This window comes from Varanus komodoensis, unplaced genomic scaffold (genome assembly GCF_004798865.1).
Source record: "Varanus komodoensis strain SLA01 unplaced genomic scaffold, ASM479886v1 scaffold42, whole genome shotgun sequence".
NCBI lineage: Eukaryota > Metazoa > Chordata > Lepidosauria > Squamata > Varanidae > Varanus > Varanus komodoensis.
The window spans coordinates 3,733,585-3,751,040 of NW_025335972.1; the positions used below are offsets into that span (position 1 = coordinate 3,733,585).

At 45.5% G+C, this 17,456-nt stretch overlaps 2 protein-coding genes across 7 annotated transcripts in view; one reads left to right on the top strand and one right to left on the bottom strand.

Moving 5' to 3' along the window:
* Positions 1-17,456, top strand: part of SHFL (shiftless antiviral inhibitor of ribosomal frameshifting) — a 48,794-nt gene that overhangs the window by 12,037 nt on the left and 19,301 nt on the right. For 2 of the 5 annotated variants that reach the window (XM_044443540.1, XM_044443539.1), the window contains exons 4-9: positions 3,611-3,652; positions 5,132-5,164; positions 7,005-7,160; positions 8,359-8,462; positions 9,273-9,421; positions 9,959-10,192. In XM_044443540.1, the coding sequence (XP_044299475.1) occupies positions 3,611-3,652; positions 5,132-5,164; positions 7,005-7,160; positions 8,359-8,462; positions 9,273-9,421; positions 9,959-10,176 (702 nt within the window). In that variant the 3' untranslated portion in view covers positions 10,177-10,192. Of the gene's footprint in view, positions 1-3,610; positions 3,653-5,131; positions 5,165-7,004; positions 7,161-8,358; positions 8,463-9,272; positions 9,422-9,958; positions 11,854-17,456 lie in introns of those variants that run through there. The other 3 variants (XM_044443538.1, XM_044443542.1, XM_044443541.1) reach the window with 2 other exon arrangements.
* The window catches only part of ANGPTL6 (angiopoietin like 6), a 34,211-nt gene continuing 30,187 nt past the window's right edge, over positions 13,433-17,456 (bottom strand). The window contains exons 6-7 of one of the 2 annotated variants that reach the window (XM_044443535.1): positions 14,871-15,079; positions 13,433-14,220 (exon numbers count right to left, since the gene is read on the bottom strand). In XM_044443535.1, coding sequence (XP_044299470.1) covers positions 14,886-15,079 — 194 coding nt within the window. In that variant the 3' untranslated portion in view covers positions 13,433-14,220; positions 14,871-14,885. Of the gene's footprint in view, positions 14,350-14,870; positions 15,080-17,456 lie in introns of both variants that reach the window. The other variant, XM_044443536.1, reaches the window with a different exon arrangement.

The following is a 17,456-nucleotide window of genomic DNA, read 5'->3' on the forward strand; positions in this document are numbered from 1 at the left end:
CAGAGGCTGAAACCTGGAGAAATTGGTCATTGAACGGGGAGCAATTTTGAAAATCACCCCCCCTCCCCATCTGCTGTTTAGTTCCCCACTTTGGAAGGGCATCCATGGATGCTAAGGTGGGAAGGAGAGTAGAAAGAGCTTAATTAATTTTACCTACAAATTGTGAGTCATGGCTAAGAGCCAATTCACATGTCTCTCCCAGTTTGATGTAGGTTTCCCCTCTGTACTTTAAGAAAGCTTCCACTGGAGGTTGTGGTCCAGACTGGCTGAAAGATGAGGAGGAAAGAGGACCTTAATCTTTTCCCTGTTGATCATTTTTGTTCATTCACTATATTTCTATGCTGCCCAATAGCTGAAGCCTTCTGAATGCTTTTAAGACCCTTAGAAACACATTATACTTAATACTAAAGCCATTTGCATGCCAACATATAAGCACACAACACATGTATCTATTTTATTTTATTTATTTAAAATTTTTGTATGCCGTCCCTTATGCCTCGGCATCTCAGGACGGCTCACAATGTAGAGAATCACATGTACCGAAACAATTCTAAATAATCATCCATAAGATTTCTTTTCCTTCTCAAATATCATCCTGTCAAGTTGCTTTCCAGAAAAGCAGTTTGGAAGATGTTTTTCTCCCAGCAGCAGGAGAGGGCCCAAGAAGCCGCCTCATCTGAGGTTTGATCCCCCTGTGTGGGTTTTATAGCATGGCCCTAGACTCGGCATCTCCTGACAGGCGCAAATGCCAAGCCCCTGGATATCCCGCTTTGGGGAGGACTTTTGGCATCCCTGTAGGTATCTCCCCATCCCAAGGAGATCAGCCTGTCCTGAAGACTCTGGCTCCAATGACTCTCTCACTGCTTCTCTTGTCCCAGGAGAACATGGCCATGGAGAGGACCCTGCCCTTCTAGAGACGGCACTGAGCGGAGTGGGGCCTCTTGTAGCCCTGCCTCTGCCACCCTGCATCAAGCCTTAGCTGCCTGCATCTGCTTTCTGGGACGACATCTACCCTAATGTTGGGATGCTCTAGTTCATGGCTGGGTTCAGTTATCATGATAACCCGCCCTCAAAGACTGAGTATGGGTTGAACATGAGCTGCTGTTGAACCATGGGCTGTTGTTGCAATAAGTGTTAGCATGTTGTCTGAACCAAGCTGAGAGAATAGACAATGGTGAACGAACCACAGGTCACAACCCAACAACTAAGCATTCATGATGTGCTAGCTTGGTTCAGGCAACACAGTAACCCTCCTTTCAACAATAACACACAATTAACCAACAACCCACACCCAACCCTTGATCATTGGATTAGTGTGTTGTCTGAATCCATCAGTAGGTCTGCTTATACAAAACAACAAGTCATGGGATGCAACAGCATGGCTGCTTTGCCCAGGGACCACAGTGTGCCCAAGAGGCCATTCAGCAAATGGTGCCTTTGGAGCTGACTTGTCCTCCTACAGATATCACAGGGGTCACCACAGTAGCACTGAGGCTTTATCACTAAAGTTTAGCCTTCTGTTCTGGGCTTACAGGAAGGGTATAGCCAGGTTAGAGTCAGTGCAGCGTAGGGCCACAAGGTTGGTGGCCGGTTTGCAGGGGAAGCCAGATGAGGCAAGACTGAGGGAACTGGGTCTCTTCAGCCTGGAGAAGAGGAGACTCTGAGAGGATCTGTTGGCAACATATAGGTACGTGAGGGGGTGTCACATGGAGGTGGGTAGAGACCTGTTCTCCCCTGCAGAGGAGGGCAAGATGTGCTCCAATGGAGCCAAGCTCAAGGAACCAAGATTCAATTTGGATGCCTGGAAGTACTTCCTGACAGGTAGGACTCCGAGGGTATGGAATGGGTTTCTGTGGGAGGTGGTTGAGGCCCCATCAGTGAGGGTGTTCAAAGATAGGCTGGACATGCACATGGTAGGCATGTGAGTGGAGCCGGGGGTCAGTCTAGATGGCCTGGGAGACTCCTTCTGACTCACTCTGTTTCTATGTTTCTATCACTAAAGCCTCGGGAATTTCACAGTGCATCTGTTAATTGTTAACTGGGAAGTTGTCTGGAATTTTACTGCCATTTTATGTCAGTGGCACAAGATTGCAGGCACTCAGTAGACACTGGTGCCAGATATTTCCTCTACATTTTAATCTCTTCTCTTGTTTGTTTATGTGTTTTCATTTTAAATATTCCTCCAATTATTTTGGATCGGGCAAACTATAAATAGAAACAACTCCAACATCCTAAAGGTTTATTAAATGAAACTCCCCTGCTGAGCTGTCCCAGCTCCATCCTGTGATGGGGTGCAAGTTCACATCACGCAGTGCCTTGCACTTCCAAAGACAGCTTCATGTTTCTACTTTGGGGCAAAGTAGATGTGCCCCCGTATTGAGCCAGACCATTAAAATATGTGGGTGTAACTAAGAATACAGCTAAGTCTGAGATGGGCACTTAACAATCAATCATTGCTTGTAGGGAAGGCAGGGAAATGGAGGGGAATGCAGCAAGAAGATGGTCCTTCTTCTCACTGGGGGGCTTTGGCCCCCACTAAAGTAAATGAGTTGAATCCAGGATCTGCCTTCCACAAGAGGGGTTCTGCTCATGGAAGGCCCTCCAGCTGAAATTTGTGGAGCCCTCCTTTTCCACACATATTTATTTATTTAAAATAGCCACATGCTGCCTCTTCCACCAACGGCATCCCTAGGCGGCTCCCCCCACTCCCCCGGCAGCTTATCCCATTCAGCAGGATCACTTAAGTTCCCTTATATCATTCCCAAGGGGCTAGAAGGGTTGATGTGGGAAGCAGGGAGTGGGGAAATTATTTAACCGCCAGAGTTGACCCATTTTAATACTAGCCCTATGTTATTGAAAATGTGGCTGCCTTCCCTGCATTCCCTAGTATCATTATTATTCATTACATTTCTATACTGCCCATGCCCAAATCACTCTGGGTGGTTCACAACATTTTAAGTCACCCATCCATATTTCATCCAGATCCAACCCTGCTTAGCTTCCAAAATTAGGCAGGATCGGACACTTTAGGCTATGAAGCGTTTGCTTTAACTTGCATGTGTGTGTATTCTCATGTGGACTCTACATGAGGTATTTAGGGTGCACTCGTGAACTTGCAGGACCTTTTTATGGTGCAGGACCTTTTCATGGTGTCGTTGTCCTCCATTGTCCTCTCTCCCAACTACTCCATTCTTTTTCACAGGGTTGTTTCATTTTGTCTCGTTTCGTTTTGTTTTTGGGGAGCAAGGAAAATCGGCTCAAATTTTAAACCATGACAAACTGGAATAAAAGCTTTGTGAAAAGACAAAAGCCTACTATACAGCAGTTATACCACATTGCCACCCTGTGGTTGGCAATTGCATGTATAGAAAGGCTGAGACATATAAACCCTCAGAAGAAGCCCCATAGAAAGGATGCATTTTCCTCTGCAGCAAGGTCAGAAGGAAGAGCCCCCAGCCGGCAGTGGGTTAGCTCATGTAGAGAAGCCCTTAAGTTGGTAAAAGATGTTACCATATCTATGTGTATGTGTATCTCATACTTGATGGATCCAATATGGCCATCCCGTCTTGCCGTTGGCGAGCCACTTCCAACACTTTTTCTCTTCTTTTAGAAGGTGCTGAATAAGCTAAAGCTGGAAGAGCTGAAGAAAAAGGTGATTAAGGGAGGAGGGGGAGGGGAGGGGGAGGTGCCACTTTGTGGAGCTTATTTCCCTGACGTATTTTTCATCTCTCCCTATGATTGGTTGCACTTGCCAACAGAGATGCTTCTTAACTTTTAATGAAACAAAATAGGACATAACTTGGACAAGCCTCAAAGGACCTCTTTGCCACTTCCAGGTGGAAAAACAGAAAGTGCTTGGTAATTGCTGGGAAGTGCTATCCGCCTTCTGGCATGTTGCATTGAAGAGAATATCAGGTGGTTTGTTCGGCAAGTCCAAAGGGCTTCGCACACCGTTAGCCCCTGCCCCTGTGTTGGCAGGGGATGGGGATGGTGGTCAGAAGTGGCAAGTGCAGCACTACTCTCAAAGAAAAGAAAACCTCTGGAGGGAAAGAGCTGCCAGGCCTGTGTAAGAGAACTAACTTCCTGGAGGATTGTGACCATAATCATTAGGGGAAGGGAAGACACCTGTGGATTTTCCAGCTCAAGCACCACCACCATCCTTGGACTGATTGTGTGTGCAATGATGACAACTTTGATATGAGCCAGGATATTAAATGAGCTGAAGTTCTTCTCATATCCTGCCCTGTTCTAAGGCTGATATTAACCAGTTTCCCAGTTTGGAAAAAAAATAGGAAACTATTGCCAACTGAAGTATTCCTGGCTAGTTTACCTGAAGGGAAAAGTGGAGAAACTGCATGCAGAGGCAAAAGGCTTATTCACAACTTGGCATATTAAGCCAAGATAGGATCATCCAAATGCTTTCATCTTGTCCGCCAAGCCTCACTCTGAAAATGCCTACCACTTTTGTAAGAATTTCAGAAAGCAATGCAGCTTTTAACTCCACATTATATTAGTATTCAGTGGGTCAGGAGGACCCACAAGTGGGTTGCACCAAAGCTGGTTCATAGCAGTGGCACAACTTCCATTTTCTTAGTTGTTGAATTGAAAGAAATATTTTAAAAAATAGAGGAAGAGATGACAGGTAAAAAAAGAAAGTTGGGGCAGAGTGGTGGACAAGATGCAAAGGAAGAATAAGCTGCTTAACATTTCAGTAGAAGTTACAAAGGTATATTCACTTAAATGCTCATGCTGATTTATGAAATATGTTGTATGTGTGCATACGTGCAAACATTTCAGCATTAGCCCTGTGCTTTAAAAAAAAAACCCTGTTCTTGGTTCTATAGCAGCCTTCCCCAACCTGGGACCTTTCTGATATTTTGGACTTCCAACATCCCTCAGCCCCAGCCAGTGTGGACAAATAGCCAGGAATGCTGGGGGGGTCACAGTCAGTTCATCTGGCATGAACTAAGCTGGAAAAGGATGCTCTGTCAGATGACACAGGGAAACTATGAGGATTTATAAACAGAGCATTTGGGATGGATATGCTCAGACTGTCTTTCAGTACCCCAGCAACACCCACTGATGAAGTTAACAATTGTGTGCATCAACCCTTTATTTCTTCTTTTTACAGAAACCAGATGCGAAGAATGATGATAAAATCATGGTGAGAGTAGAAACAGGTTTGGGCTGTTGTGGCAGAACCATAGGCTGGGGGAGAACGAGGGGAGAGGGAAAATGAAAAGCCACCATATTGACAAGGGCATGGCTTGGTATTCTGTGCAAATTAATTGTTAACAAGACAGTGCCTCCTTTGGCTAGTGCAGGGACTATGAACAGACAATCACAACTTCATTTCAGTCACACGTTAACTCCCAGCATGATAAAGGATAAAGAATCTGAATTAAACCATTTGGGATATGCACAGTCATGTGGGGCTGAACCAGTTTTGTGATTGTTTCCAGAGAGGTTGAAGCATTAATCTTTTGTAGCAAAAACCAATCTTGTGGCACATTCGAGATGAATATGTTTATTACGGCATAAGCCTTTGAGAACTAGAGTCAGCTTCATCACACGTGCAAAGTTGGCAGCTATATTTCAACTGAGATAGCAGATTTTTATCCACCTACAAATGTTAATTGACTTAGCAAAACTAGGATGTTTATTACCAGTCCTTAGCATAGTTAGGATGTGAAAAGTTACTGTGCCAAAGTAATTGTCACATACTGTATTTTCACTTTGCTTCCATGTGGAGTCACTATTTTATTTTCTGTTTTTATACCTGAATATAAATCTGCCAGCCTAGGATAATACTGTATACATGGTATGTGATGGACCCTTTTCCATGAAAGCTTTTGCCATAATCTGTTCATCTTCAGGATGTCACAAGACAACTCCTTCTCCTCTTCCTTCTCCTCCTGCTCTTCCTTCTAGTTTTGAGATGTAGCTCCCATGGCCTTCTGCTGGTCTTGTGCAGATCAGCTGTCATATCCACCCTGGTAGCTTGAGAACAAGTGAGTGCTGCTGCTCACAGAGCAGGAGAGGAGAGCGACTGGCAGTGCCAAACCCAGCCGGTCTCAGGCACAAATTGGCTCCAGCTAGCCCATGCATTGCTCTCTGCTGAACCCGAACTGCATTTGCCCCGAGCCCAGAAAGCTTCCCACTGCTTGAGAATTCAAAGAGGAATGCTGACTCCAAGGTGCGCAAGGGACTCCATTCCTCATCCCTAATCATAATGCTTCTAGACAGTTTGGGATGAAGCCAAGGGAGGTTTCACCAAGCTTAAGGCAAGTGAAGTAGGAGGAAAGTGCAACATAATTTCCATACAAATAAAACATTACTTGGAGTACTGCTGCACCCTTTGGGTTCCTGCCTGACATATGAACTTGTAAGAAGTCCCCAAAGTCCCCATTTCAGATGACAGTTCTTAGTACCTACTCAGTATCAGAGCACCCAGATCAATGGTATCGGCTCTGGCAAAGCTATCTTAACTGGATAGACTCCTTTCAAAATTCTGTGAATGAGACCCAGTGATGGGCTTATAAAAGGCCTCATCAGGAAGGACTCACAGTCTGCTTCCCTTTGTCTAGATTGCATTCCATAAGGTCATCTATGAGCAGCTGCATGAATCAGTATATCAATTTGTTCTAAAAAGCAATAGAAAGGACTGTTTTACCTCTCAAGCTGCATGGTTGCACCTTGCCCTCCACGAGCTGTTCCCAGGGGAACTCTAACCCACTTCCTTTTCCCTCTCCAAGATGGCCGGGACCCATCCAGGCCCATTAGGAGGAATGGGACTAACAAATTTGTCCTTTCTTTCCCCCCACACCTGCCTTTTCTCACTCTTTTTCTCAGTAACACTTGCACAATTTGGGAAGGCATGGGAAGGAGCTTAATCTGTGGCAAGGTGCAGGGTACTCTACACCTTTTCACCTTTTGGAGGGAAACTGCAAGACACTAGAAACCCACAAGATTGCAGCCTCACACATCCTGTTTACTCTCTCCAGGAAGTTGCTCAGCAGCTAAAGGTCTTGCCTCTGACAGAGGAGAATCTGTGCATGTTCACTAATGCCCAAAACAACCGCATCCCCCCTGTTGATCACCAGTTTTCCTGCCAGGGCTGTGACAGGATGTGGTGGCGTCGAGTCCCTGAGAGAAAACAGGTGGGTGTGTACACACGCATGCATCAGAACAGTCCTAAAGGGGTTGGATTGGGCCACAAGTTGGCCTTTTGAGTGGATGCTCCAAGAAAGATGGGTGTCTTACCTGGATATTCTCTTTAGCTACTCTTGTCTGTCCCAATTCTTTCTCCTTTCTGTTATCTCCCAACTCCCATTTGAAAGCTAAAATTGTTTTCAAGATCAGGAATAGGGAATATATGACCCTGCAGACGTCGATGTTCAGCAGTTTCCACTATTCATCACCAAAGGCTGTGTAGGCCGGGATTGATGGGAGCTGTAGTTCAACAACATCAGGAGGGCTACCTGTTCCTGTTTCCTGCTGATGGTGGCTGGCCTGTGTTGAAACTTCATAGAATCAAAGACTAGCAGAGTTGGAAGGGACCAAGAAGGCCAGTGGGTCCAGCCCCCTGCTGTTGCAGGACTCCAATTGATACCATCCCACTCAGATGACTGTCCAGTTTCTTTCTGAATGTTGCTGGTGTGGGAGAGCCCACCACCTCTCTAGACAGCTGGTTCCACTGGCATATTGCTCTGACGGTGAGGAAGCTTTTCTTGATATCTAGCCTGAAGCTGGTTTGTCGCAACATGATTATTCCATATCCTACGGAACTGGACACAGTATTCTAGATGAGGTCTGACTAGTGTAGAGGATAGGGGAACTATTACTTCTCATGATTTGGAAGTAATACTTACGATAATACATCCCAAAATAGTATTTGCCCGTTTTGCGGCCACATCGCATTGTTGGATCATGTTTAGCCTGTTGCCCACAAGATGACTTGTCTGTCATCAAATCTATATAAAGGGTAAAGGCCTTTTTAAAAACTGGGGTGAGAGTGGGGGTGGGGTGTTGATGTGGTGTTGTGTGGAAGGCAGAAAACGTAGCATGGGCATGTGTCAATCCTTTCCACGCCCCTGCTTTCCATTTCTTACCTCATGATGACTCCAGCCTGCCATATTTTCTCTCAGTAGAGCTCAGAATATAGAAACAAACACTGCCCTTAAAGAAATGGCAGGGATGAAGTAGTTTCAGGGCTGCACCCCTGCCAACACTCTGCTCTAGAGACTCTGCAGGACTCTGCTGTTGCCACCTCTAGTTGACCTTTGCTGTGCCCAGGTAGGGTGGATCATTGCTGGGGTTTTGGTGCCTGCTAATCTGCTACTTTGATGCTCTCCACAGGTGTCCCGTTGCCCCTGGTGCAAAGTTCGCTATGACCCAGTGCCTTTCAACAAAATGTGGGGCATAGCAGAGTTCAGCTGTACTGCATGTGGGCGCACCTTCAGGTGAGAGACAAGAACTGTGAGTCTGGGACCAAGGGCTTTAGTACCTACATTCGCCATTCCAAACTATATGGAAGTAGGCCTGGAAAACCTGTTATAATTGTATATGATAAATCTACTGAACTGAATACTGGTGTTAAGGTTGCTCATACTTTGTTGCTCTGATGGATGGCTAATAGCCCAGGATAATTTATCATTTCATTAATGGGAGCAAATGACAGAAGGTGGTCTCCTAATAACTGAAAATTTCTGTCAAGCTTTTGGAAACTGAGCTGGCAACATCCTTCCAGTCGAGGGGAACAGAAGAAGTAGTTTGCTATTGGAAAAGATTGTGCACTGAGAATGTCTAGCTCAAGTTAGGTAACAAGAAGTGCAGCCTTGTGGGGAAATTGCAGTTTGCTTTCTGGGCATCTACTCCCGCTTTTGGGGAATCTACTCACTTCAAATAGGCTCTGCTTGTTTATTTGTCAATGTACAAGACACTATAAGGAATCTAAACCCAATAGCTTGTTGTCTCTGACTTGTGGCACCCCATGAAGGAAAGCCATCTTGTCCATGACAGCTCCATTCATCTCCTGCCTTCACCTAATAGCATGACTCTGGAGTTTCTTACAGGCTTGCGAAGTGAAGTATATGAAGCCATACCATATAGCTATTGCACATTAAATGAATTTCTTGCCATTTTGTGTTATGTTCTCTGTATGTAATGGTTTTCCAGAGAGAGCTGTAAAAAAAAAACCCCTAATAAAAAGTGTAGGAGATCAGAATGTGGCAGAAATAATGAATAAAGGAACTCCTGCCCTCTCTCTGCAGGGGATCAGGCCAGATGGGAACTCCATCTCCCTGCTACAGTTGCCATACCCCAGTATACCCAAGCTGTATCATTCCACCTCGCAAGACCCCAGGGCCACGAGGCAGGCAACAGCACTCCTGCTTTGCAGAGGATTGCTACAACCGAAGAGGTATGTGCCACAATTAAGAACTGCAAAACCATGGGTCTCTTCCAGGTGAGAAGGCTCCTGCCATGCATGTGTGGAGTCTTTGGGTGAGATGGTAAGTAGTGCCCAATTTCTGTTTGCAGAAATGGGAGTTGAAAATCTTGTGTTGATTTTTATAAAAAAACAAAATACTTTGCCAGCTCAGCCATGGCCTTTGGCTGGGGGAAAAAGCACCTTCCTGGTGTATTTGCCTTCTTCTCTTTACAAAATACATTTCCTGCTCATGTTTGAGCGAAATGGGATGATGTGCAGATTATTTTTTTTAGAGGACTTTTCTCTTTGCTGCTACCTCTTGGCACTAGCATCAATCTTGCACTGGTAGCCCAGTGTGAGCACAGAAATGATTTGTGCGAGTTGGGAGACAATCACACTGCCAGCTGGGTGGGGAATTAATGTGTGGCTGGGGCCATTCCAACAAAACAGATCCTCCACATTCATCCTGGAGAAGTGGGTTGCGGATGTGCTTGCCCAAATCAGCTGGTGTCCCTTCCTCTCCTGCAGAGCCCCACATACCCGGAACCCACTGTGTGCATCCTCGAAGCCGGGCCAAGAATGGCTTGCCCAAAGTGATCTGCCCCAGCCAAGTGCATGACAGTACCGGCTCCACAGTGGCCACCTGCTTAAGCCAAGGCAGCTTGGCATGCTGGGACGTCGATGAGCTCATCCTGGAAGATCTGAAAGAAGAAGATGAAGAAGAGGATGGCAGGAGCAGCAATTAATGCCTGGATGCCCAGAGTAGGTCGGGGGAGTTGAAGTGCAAGTTGTGGTGGACAGGGAGGGAATGGTCTTCGTATTCCATGAGGCTCGGGGGTCTGCTAATTCTACTAGCAGGCATGAATGGCAGTCCTTCATGCCTGGACCCACTCAGTAATCCTTTCTAGACCTCTTTCTCAAGGTGGCTTTTCCTGGGCTTTGTTGCCTATTACCGATTTCCGCTCCAAAGAGCATATCTTTCAGATGTAATGAAACCACAGGTTTAAATTGCTCTTGATAGCAATTTGAAAAAACTTGCTTTTTTCTTATCCTCAGAAAAAATTGCTAGTCTGTGAGATTGTGTATGATTGAGACCTAGTAGTCTCTTGCAACCCAGCAGTCTGAGCACCTTCAAGCTACACTTCTCTAGATTCTTTGGTCTAAATCCAGCACAAGCTAATGGTGCAGATATGCCCCTTCTGTCCGGTCCAAGCCCTCCTTGACACCTTCTATTGGTTGCATGGGGAACTTGACACGGTCTAAACTTCTGATCGTCAAATCGACCTTAAAAAAATCAAACACGACATGTTTACGTGCTGTCCAGCACGATCTTCCAGCTACTCTCCAAAGAGTGGTGTGCAGCTGGAATGAGAGGATTGTGTGCTACAGGGTGAGTTTCTGCTGGGCTTGTGTCCATAGTGCAGCTCACACTGGATGGACTTGCAGTTAGGGAAGAGGCACGTGACTTCAGCTCTTTGAAAACCAGCCAAACTGGCAAGATGACAAGGTGAGGGGCCAAGTTGCTTTTCTGGGGAGTGTTTATTGCTGCTTTAGGTGGATGATGATGCCTTTCTCCTCAGAGAACTTGCAGCAAGAACGTGCTTGGATGTTTCTCTCCTCAAGCTAGTGTGGCAAGAAATCAAAGGTTCCTTTTAGCCATTTGGAAAACATAGGTTAGTGGGGTGATGCAACAACTAGCAGTCAGCCAAAGACCAAGTTTGATTCAGAATTACATGGGATCAACTGCACTGCTAGAAGTGGTTTCTCCTGAAGACTCAGGAGACACCACTGAACAGGTTAACAGTGGAGTATAGAGCAGGGAATCTCCTAAAACCAGGCTGAGGGACCTCGACTAAGCAGAGCCTTTCCTCTGGTGGAAGTCACCTACCTCAAAGGGCAGGCAGACTAACCACAATAATCTCTTGGGACCAAAAATCAGAAATGGGGGAGTTGGAGAAGCACTATTATGTGTACCAATGCTCCAGTTACAGTCCTGTTCAGAGAATCCAAATCTGTCACATGTGAACATGAAGGGCAGTTTTATTAGAATCTCTCTTGAATTTTGAGATTTTATTGCTGGAAATTGCACTCGGGGTTTAAAGTCAAACAACAGCTTTTATAAACAAGCAAATAGCTGATGCAGCATTTGTGTGCTACTAGCCTCGCTCTTAGGGAGTCATATTAGTGCCTACCGTATACAATGCCTTGCATATGTGAGCATATGTGTGATCTTAATAGTCTGATATCCAAGTTGAAAGCATTCCGATTTATGTTGAGCTTTCTTTCATTTGTGGAGATGCATTTTCTACCAAGTGTTAATGTATAAGATGAACTTGATGGTGTTCTTTCTTGCTGTGATGAATAGCAACACCTCTCTAAACAGCAACAACAAAAGCTGGAAATTAAAATGATAGGTTTTCCTATTGAGATGTCTCATTTCTACAGGTCAGTTGGTCAGCTGCAATTCATATCAGATTGATCCAACAACTTGTCTGTGCTGGGGAGAACCAGCTGGGAGGGTGCCTAGAAGCATGCAAGATCTGAACTTCTGATCCTGAAATTATAGACACTAGGCAGCAGCTCAGGTTTAAATAGGATATGTATAAGCTGCTTTACGGATGGGGCAATAGCTTAGGAACAGGACGCTTGTTTTGAACATCCATGTTCCCATATCAGAGGCTGACATCAAAGGTTCAGTCTGTAGCATGTTCAGTGAGGAGCAACTGCTACCAGGTGATAGAAAAGACCTCATCAGGAGGCTTGTGATGGTTGCCTGTCAAAACAGATAAGATTAGGTAGGATGGACAAATAATCTGGCCTGACATAAGGCAGTGCTTTTTCATCATCAACTGCAGCATGACACAGAGCGGGAACAGGGAAACCAAATCCACCCCCATGGCTGTGCTCTGAACTGGTAGCTGATGGGATCACTGATATTAAATCAGTCATGGGAACTACCATGATGGCCCTCCTGGACCTCAAGGCTTAAGCAGAGATTTCCTCCAATCCTAGAAGGGGCAAAATCTGCTATGCACACAGCCCCCCCCCCCCAAACTGCTGTGTACTTTCTCTTGTTGGTGAATAGGGCACAAAGTCCACTGGGGTTTCAGCCAGTGCCTCAGGACACCAGTGTTAATTCTTCTTCACCTTTCTGACGGGGTTGGTGAAAGAAGAGTGAAGCCAGCTGTGGACTCAGCTGACACCTGCAGAGCCATTCCTCCAGGTTGTGGCTGAGGGTGCAGTTGCTTTCTCCAAGTCTCCCCATGAATAATGAGGGATGGGCAAAGCTGGCCTCTGGGTCCCTTTCTCCGTGTAGAGAGAAGCCTAGAGCAACTGCCTCTTGCCTCTCCTCTCTCTACTGAGGATGGAGGCAGATTAGATCAGGGGACAGGGCTCTGGGGGTAGAGTGCCCCCAAGGCAGTTTATTCTTGTTATGTGCCATCAAATCCTCTTTTACTTAAAGGCAATCCTATAAATGAATGTCCTCAGGAATATTTGACCTGCTCAGCTTTTGTAAACCCTGATGTCAAACAGCCTCTATTTTGGTCTAAGGCAATTCTTCTCCAGAATCAATTCCCAGTTTCCCACCCTTGGATTAAGTAAAACTAATGCTTATATAGCACATGCAAGATTGTAAACCAGTTTGGCCACCTAGTGGCAGGGGTGGGACTTGAACCTGCCTCACAACTTGGGTTATTCCAGCACAACAGTTTTCTGAGCAATGCAGTCTGACAGGGCTCTATCTGTACAAGACCAGGAGCTGGCTCAGGGAAGGAGCTGGATCCACAGCACCTGATTGTACACATGGCTGTTCATGCAGGTAGAGTGATACTGCAGAAGCCAGCATTTGCCCTGCAGCTCTTCCCTGAATTAGGGGGAAGATCTGTAAATACTCGTTCAAGAGGCTCAGCTACTGTGTGGCTTCTCAAAACTGGGATTTCCACAACGGGAATAACTCTGCAGAAGCGCAGAATTTAAAAAAGCATGCTGAGCAAATTTGAATTAATTGCAGATTTGCATACTGTATTTTGAGAACAGCATGTAAGATTTCCTTGTCAGAGAACGTGGGACAAAAGAACATGAACAATATGTGAACAAAAGCAAAACAAATACAATTGTCTTCATTTATGGGATTGGTATATTTTAGTTTCAGGATTTTACTTTCTTTCGTGCAGAATTGCTATTTGGAAAGTAGAGGCTACAGAACATGAATTGCCTCAGCCACTACAGAGATATTGCAAAATATATACCTGTTATCAGAAACATCCCTTCAATAATTAACCTTAAACATGCGGCAGTTGGTGCAACACTTATTTACAAAGAAGGCAAAAACTGCTGGATTGCACAAAACAGCCCACATTTCATTGCATGGTTATATCAGGGTGTCTAAAACCAATGTTGAAAGAAGGGCCTGTTTTGTTCAGCTGTGCCTTGGATTTCCATTTGTGAAATGTAGGGTAGAAAGTTTTTTTTTCTCAAGTCAGTTCAGATTAGATTTCTTATCTACAACAGTGTGTTTGTAAAGTATACACACTCCTGGGTCCAAATATTTCAGCTGTACCATTTCAGCATCAGGGTTGCTCCCAGAACTTGGTGGGCTCGAGCCCTGTTCTTCTCAAGAAGTGAACACCCCTCCTGTGCAGTGCCAGAGTAGTGCTGACAATGCTTTGGCTGATATGCTTGAAATGCTGCAGCCTTGCTGCCTGTATTAAGACGTCTCAGTCCAGATGGTGTCTCTGTTTCAGTCTCATCAGGGGTCTTCCCTTCATAATGTATGTGCATGAGCATGGCTGGATTCAAGAACAAATCATTATTCTGGTTTGATAACAAATCATGGTTTGAAAAAACCACCATTTTCAAAATTTGGACAAGCTATGACTTGGTTCTAATGAGGAGCAGAAGTCTGAAATTTGCCTTGTCTGTGAGGGGGAGTGGGGAACACACAAGCCCAAGGATTGTGTCAGTTCATGCATGTCACAACAAACCATGTTTTGTTGTATTTGAACTAGGCCTACACTATGGAGAATGAAGATATACATGCCAAATTGATTGTGAACCTAATCTCCTCCCTGCCCAGCTTTCATGCTGTGAACAACACCCTTACATTAATTTCCTGTTCAACTTTTCTCTTTCCCCATCTTTCAAGCAGGCTATGCATCTGTTTATAGTTGTTTAAGTTGCTGCATTAATTATTTACATTAATCAAACAACAATTTTTTAAAGCTGAAAAACTGTTCCAGGGACAGTAGAAGGGAGTAGGCAGGTTTGTGATGGTACAGCCGCCCAGCCAATCAGTGTAGTATTACCAGAGTTTCCTTAGAGGGCAGCCCCTGAGAGGTGACTACATAGCTGACAAAAACATGGTAGGGTGTTGCCAGAGCCCTACGACTCTGTTTTTTAAGTATGTCTGGACTCTGCATTGGTGTATGTCTTTGCTTACCCCCACGAGTAGAAATTAGGTACTTTTTGTGGACCGGATCATCATTGCCACTTTACGGAGTGAGTAGGCACCACCGTGAAACTCAGCCCAGTAGACACCATCTTGATAGCGGTTCCGGTAGTGCCCTCCCTTGTACCAGACACCATTGAGGTTTGAATGAGCACACATGTTGTACCACCAACCGCCTTTCTGGTAGTGGGCACAATTCCCTGCAGGAAAAGAAGATGGGAGGGGACCGAAGAACTGATCACCGAACACTGATAACAGGTGCCATTAGAATCAGCTTGACATCACAGGAGAATTTGAAGGCTGCAGCTGTGCAGTCTGTGCTTCTATTTGCTGAGAATTGTTTTTAGTAACACTTCTAGGGCAACCTTTGAGATTGGCTGTCTGGGTTTCAAACTGAGAATGCTCATTATCCTCACAAACAATGTTTTCAGTGATTTCTTGGGAGAAAGTGGAGATATTTACGTATTTATTTCTGCATTCTGCCTAATCAACAATGTTTAAAGTGGCTTATAGACGTGAAGCCTTATTTTTGACTTTATTTTTTTAAGCAGTCAAAAGACAAGCTGTCAGGAGAAATTAAATCTGTAAGTAATCTTCATTCATGAGAAGTGGGTGGCCAGCCTCAGTTTTGACTTGGCTCCTCCAAGGGCCATCTTACTTTTTCACCTTTCTCCAAGATTCTCGGTGCTCAGGAAGGTGGGCAAGTACAAGCCAAACCTCTTGTACGAGAGTTTTTGACATTCTGGTTCTTTTGAGAAGGCATTCCCTGACGGGCTTGCCACAATCTTTTTACAGGGAGATATGCATCCGTGCCTCCATAGGTTTTATCTATGTTCCATTTGTATATTTTGTAAACAAACAAATATTGCAATGACCTCCTAGGGCAGGGGTCCCCAAACCTTTTCGATAGGGGGCCAGAGACCATCTCCAATTGAGCGAGCCACCACTTCCCCCCATCCCCACGCTGTGCGTGCACCACCTACCCCCATGTGCATACGGGAGGCAGGTGGTGGTGGCAGCAGCTCGCTCGCTCGCTCGGAGACCATCTCCAATAGAGCGAGCCACCACCTCCCCCGCTCCCTGCGCTATGAGGCAGTGGGAAGTGTGTGTGTACGGGAGGCAGGTGGTGGCAGCGGCTTGCTCGCTCAGAGACCATCTCCGCTTGAACGAGCCACCACCTCCCCACGCTGTGAGGCGGCAGCGAACGCACGCATATGGGCAGCGGTGGCTTGCTCACTCAGAGACCATCCCTGAGCGAGCAAGCCACCACTTCCCCGCCTGTGCAGCAAGTGCGCGCGTGGGCAGCGAACGGCAGCGCAGGCCGGATGGATGGCCATGGCAGGCCGGATCCATCCTGCGGGCTGTAGTTTGAGGACCCATGTCCTAGGGCCTCAGTGCTTTTTCATTCAAAGGAAATGAATCCTCCTAACATTATTGTAGGCCTCACTGCTCGGGGAAATGGGAAACAAGTAACAATCATCATTTTGCAATTAGAAATGAAACCAGTGGACAGCATTGAAGCAAACCACATTAAAGGTAAACTGTAAAGGTAAACCACTAAACCATACAACAATATTCTAGACTAGATTCTTTGCGATGCTGCATGCATTGTGCAAATATGAGGGACAATAGTGAGCAAGTTCACACATACCACAACAGCCCCCAGAGGCACACTCCTCTGTGACCACTAACTTGCCCTGATAAAGGTATTGCCCTAATACAGATTTCAGCATTTTAAAGTGAACATGTCATCTATCCAGCTTAGGTTTTACATTGAAGCAGTGCGGGCAGACTCTTGGACTAGGTCCTGGACCTAACTCTTTGTGATGGCCAGGAGTGTTCCCAGAGAGGTATGGTCTGGATGCAGACATACTTGCTTTAGTTAACATGCTTTTTGGACTACTGTAACCTACTCTGCATGGGACTGCCTTTGCAAACTGCTCAGGAACTTTAGCTCGTCCAAAATGCCGTGGCCAGATGGTTGACTGGGTAGTGTGTTACACACAGCAGCTTCACTGGCTACTAATTTGTTTTCAGGCAGAATTCAAAATGGCTGTGGCCTATGCAGCCGTGTACAGCTTTTGACAAAGCTACCAAAAGAACACTGCCTCCCATATGAGCCTAGTCTATCCTTAAAAGCTGGAGGAACCTGTCTGTTGAGATGACCATCCTCAGGGGCACATCTGATGATGATGCAAGAGAGGGCCTTTTAGTGGCTGTTCCCAGACTGTACAACTTCATCCCAAGGCAGACAGGTTTGCTCCCTCTCTGCTCTTCTTCCAATGAGAGGCAAGGACCACTTTATTCAACAGGGACTGAGGCTTGGGTGTTGCTTTTATTCTGCTGCTATTGTTTATTATCCTTATTGTATGTTAATATGTTTTATTGTATGCATTGTTGTACACATTATTGTACTTCAGTGTGATTCATTGTTTTGGTCTATTTTAAATTGTTGTAAGTTGCCTTGAGTGCCATTTTTGGTAGGGGGGGTATAAATCAAATAAATAAAAGCAGAGACAGACAGACAGACAGACAGACAGACAAAAAAGTTTGTGCCATGTACAAAAAATAATGTAG